At 41.1% G+C, this 1817-nt stretch overlaps 1 protein-coding gene across 3 annotated transcripts in view; it reads left to right on the top strand.

Moving 5' to 3' along the window:
• The window catches only part of LOC116072048 (gastrula zinc finger protein XlCGF17.1-like), a 5942-nt gene that overhangs the window by 2648 nt on the left and 1477 nt on the right, over nucleotides 1-1817 (top strand). For 2 of the 3 annotated variants that reach the window (XM_031343258.1, XM_031343260.1), the window contains exons 2-3: nucleotides 145-237; nucleotides 889-995. In XM_031343258.1, the coding sequence (XP_031199118.1) occupies nucleotides 145-237; nucleotides 889-995 (200 nt within the window). The remainder of the gene's footprint in view (nucleotides 1-144; nucleotides 238-888; nucleotides 996-1817) is intronic. The other variant, XM_031343259.1, reaches the window with a different exon arrangement.

Below are 1817 nucleotides of genomic sequence, written 5' to 3'. Positions count from 1 at the left end.
AAGAAGACAAGACAGAAGACAGTTTCTAAGTCATTCACCACCATGTAATTCCCAAGATGTAGAGTTGCCTTCCAGCGGTAGACTTGATCAGTCGGAGGCTATCAGCAGACTTGACACAATCTGTACATTGTATCTCATTCACAGGGCACTGCATGGCCAAACCTGAGTTGATCTTCAACTTAGAACAGGGACTTGGGCCACGGAGCACAGCAGGAGCCTCAGTATGGAACCTCTCAGGTCAGTGAATGCTACAAGTAAGGGAGAAAGTAACAAAGACCATTAGATATGGGCTAAACCCAGTCTTGAAGACAGATGGTCTCATGGACCAGACAATTGATTTAATCAGTTTTCCTAAAGTTCTACTAAACTACTAGTTTCTTGATGTTGAAGAGTATCTTTCTTTGGGAATAATTCGGTGAATTTACCCTGTGCTCAGTGGTCCTCAGTGGTGCTTCCTCACTTCCTTTTTTCACTTTATGATTAGTTTTTTGTTTTTTGTTTTTTGTTTTTGAGACAGGGTTTCTCTGTATAGCCCTGGCTGTCCTGGAACTCACTCTGTAGACCAGTCTGGACTCGAACTCAGAAGTCTGCCTTTCTCTGCCTCCCAAGTGCTGGGATTAAAGGCATGTGCCACCACTGCCCGGCATGTGTTTTCTTGCCATGTATTTCAATAGCACAGCAATTCAGCTGAGAACCAGGACTCAGCACCTCAACATCTGTTAGTGTGCAGTGTAATTCCAATTCATTGAAGACTAGGATGTGCACAGTCATACGGGGATATCTTAAAAATTCATGTGTGATTCTAAGAAGGCACTATTTTACTTTTGTGTTTGAATTACATAAAGCTTGTGCCTATTTGATAGAAATTGAAATTTTAAATATTTTCAGGTGTCGACAGTGTGAGCAGCCTGGTTGATTCCATCCAGGAAAATGATAGCAGACATTTCTGGCAAATGGAAATCAACAGCCATACATCAAGTGAAGAACTGGTTGAAGTAGGTAAAATGGATGTGAGCATAAACTGTGGCTATATGTAGGGGTCTTGATTGGGTTCATTTTCTCTTCCAGTTAAGGAATCATCATGAGTGTAACAATTAACATCAAAAAGAATATCAGACAGAAGACAAATCAAGCAGTGAGGAAAGGTTATCATAGGGGTGAGGAAACACACACACAACAAGACACATGAAGAAATACCTCTGTAGAGCTGAGGGGACCCTCAGGAGCCCAAAGGAGCTTCCCATTGAGGGCTTGGGTGTTTCCAGGGTGTTAGCGGGAGCTCCCTCCTCTAATTCAGGGTTGGTTAGTCTGAACAAAGAAAGAATGGCTAAAGAACCAATGCCTTGGTATGAGCATGTACTGATCCATCCTTGAACTTGTTGGAGATCACTGCCATCTTGGAATTTCACTATCTTTATTACCTAGTTACAGCCCCTCTCCCACCTATCCATCAACCAAGTGTCTGTCTAACTCCAAGTCTCTCAAAATTGAATTTCATAGTTGAATATAAAGAGTGGAAACTATTTTAGGAATTTTTTTTAGAAACTTAGTCTATAGTAAGATGAACTTCTTTCTCATTGGTGAACCTGGTAAGATGTAGGCTAGAGGGGAATGTGAAAATTTTAAAGTACTTGAAGCCCTTTAGTTACCCGAGTGTCTGAGTATCCTTAACAGCACCCAGTCATGTCTTTCTAAATATTTAGAATCAAGGAAAACCAACAAAGGAGGGCTTTTAACACAGAAGTTGTAATTTGTAGGGGAGTTGTAATGAGCTCAGTAAATATGGGGAATCCTTTGATGAGGCACCGTTTATTCAA

This window comes from Mastomys coucha, unplaced genomic scaffold (assembly GCF_008632895.1).
Source record: "Mastomys coucha isolate ucsf_1 unplaced genomic scaffold, UCSF_Mcou_1 pScaffold23, whole genome shotgun sequence".
In the NCBI taxonomy this organism is placed as follows: domain Eukaryota; kingdom Metazoa; phylum Chordata; class Mammalia; order Rodentia; family Muridae; genus Mastomys; species Mastomys coucha.
Note: the sequence above shows the minus strand (reverse complement) of the source record. Positions and strands in the feature narration are given on the sequence as shown.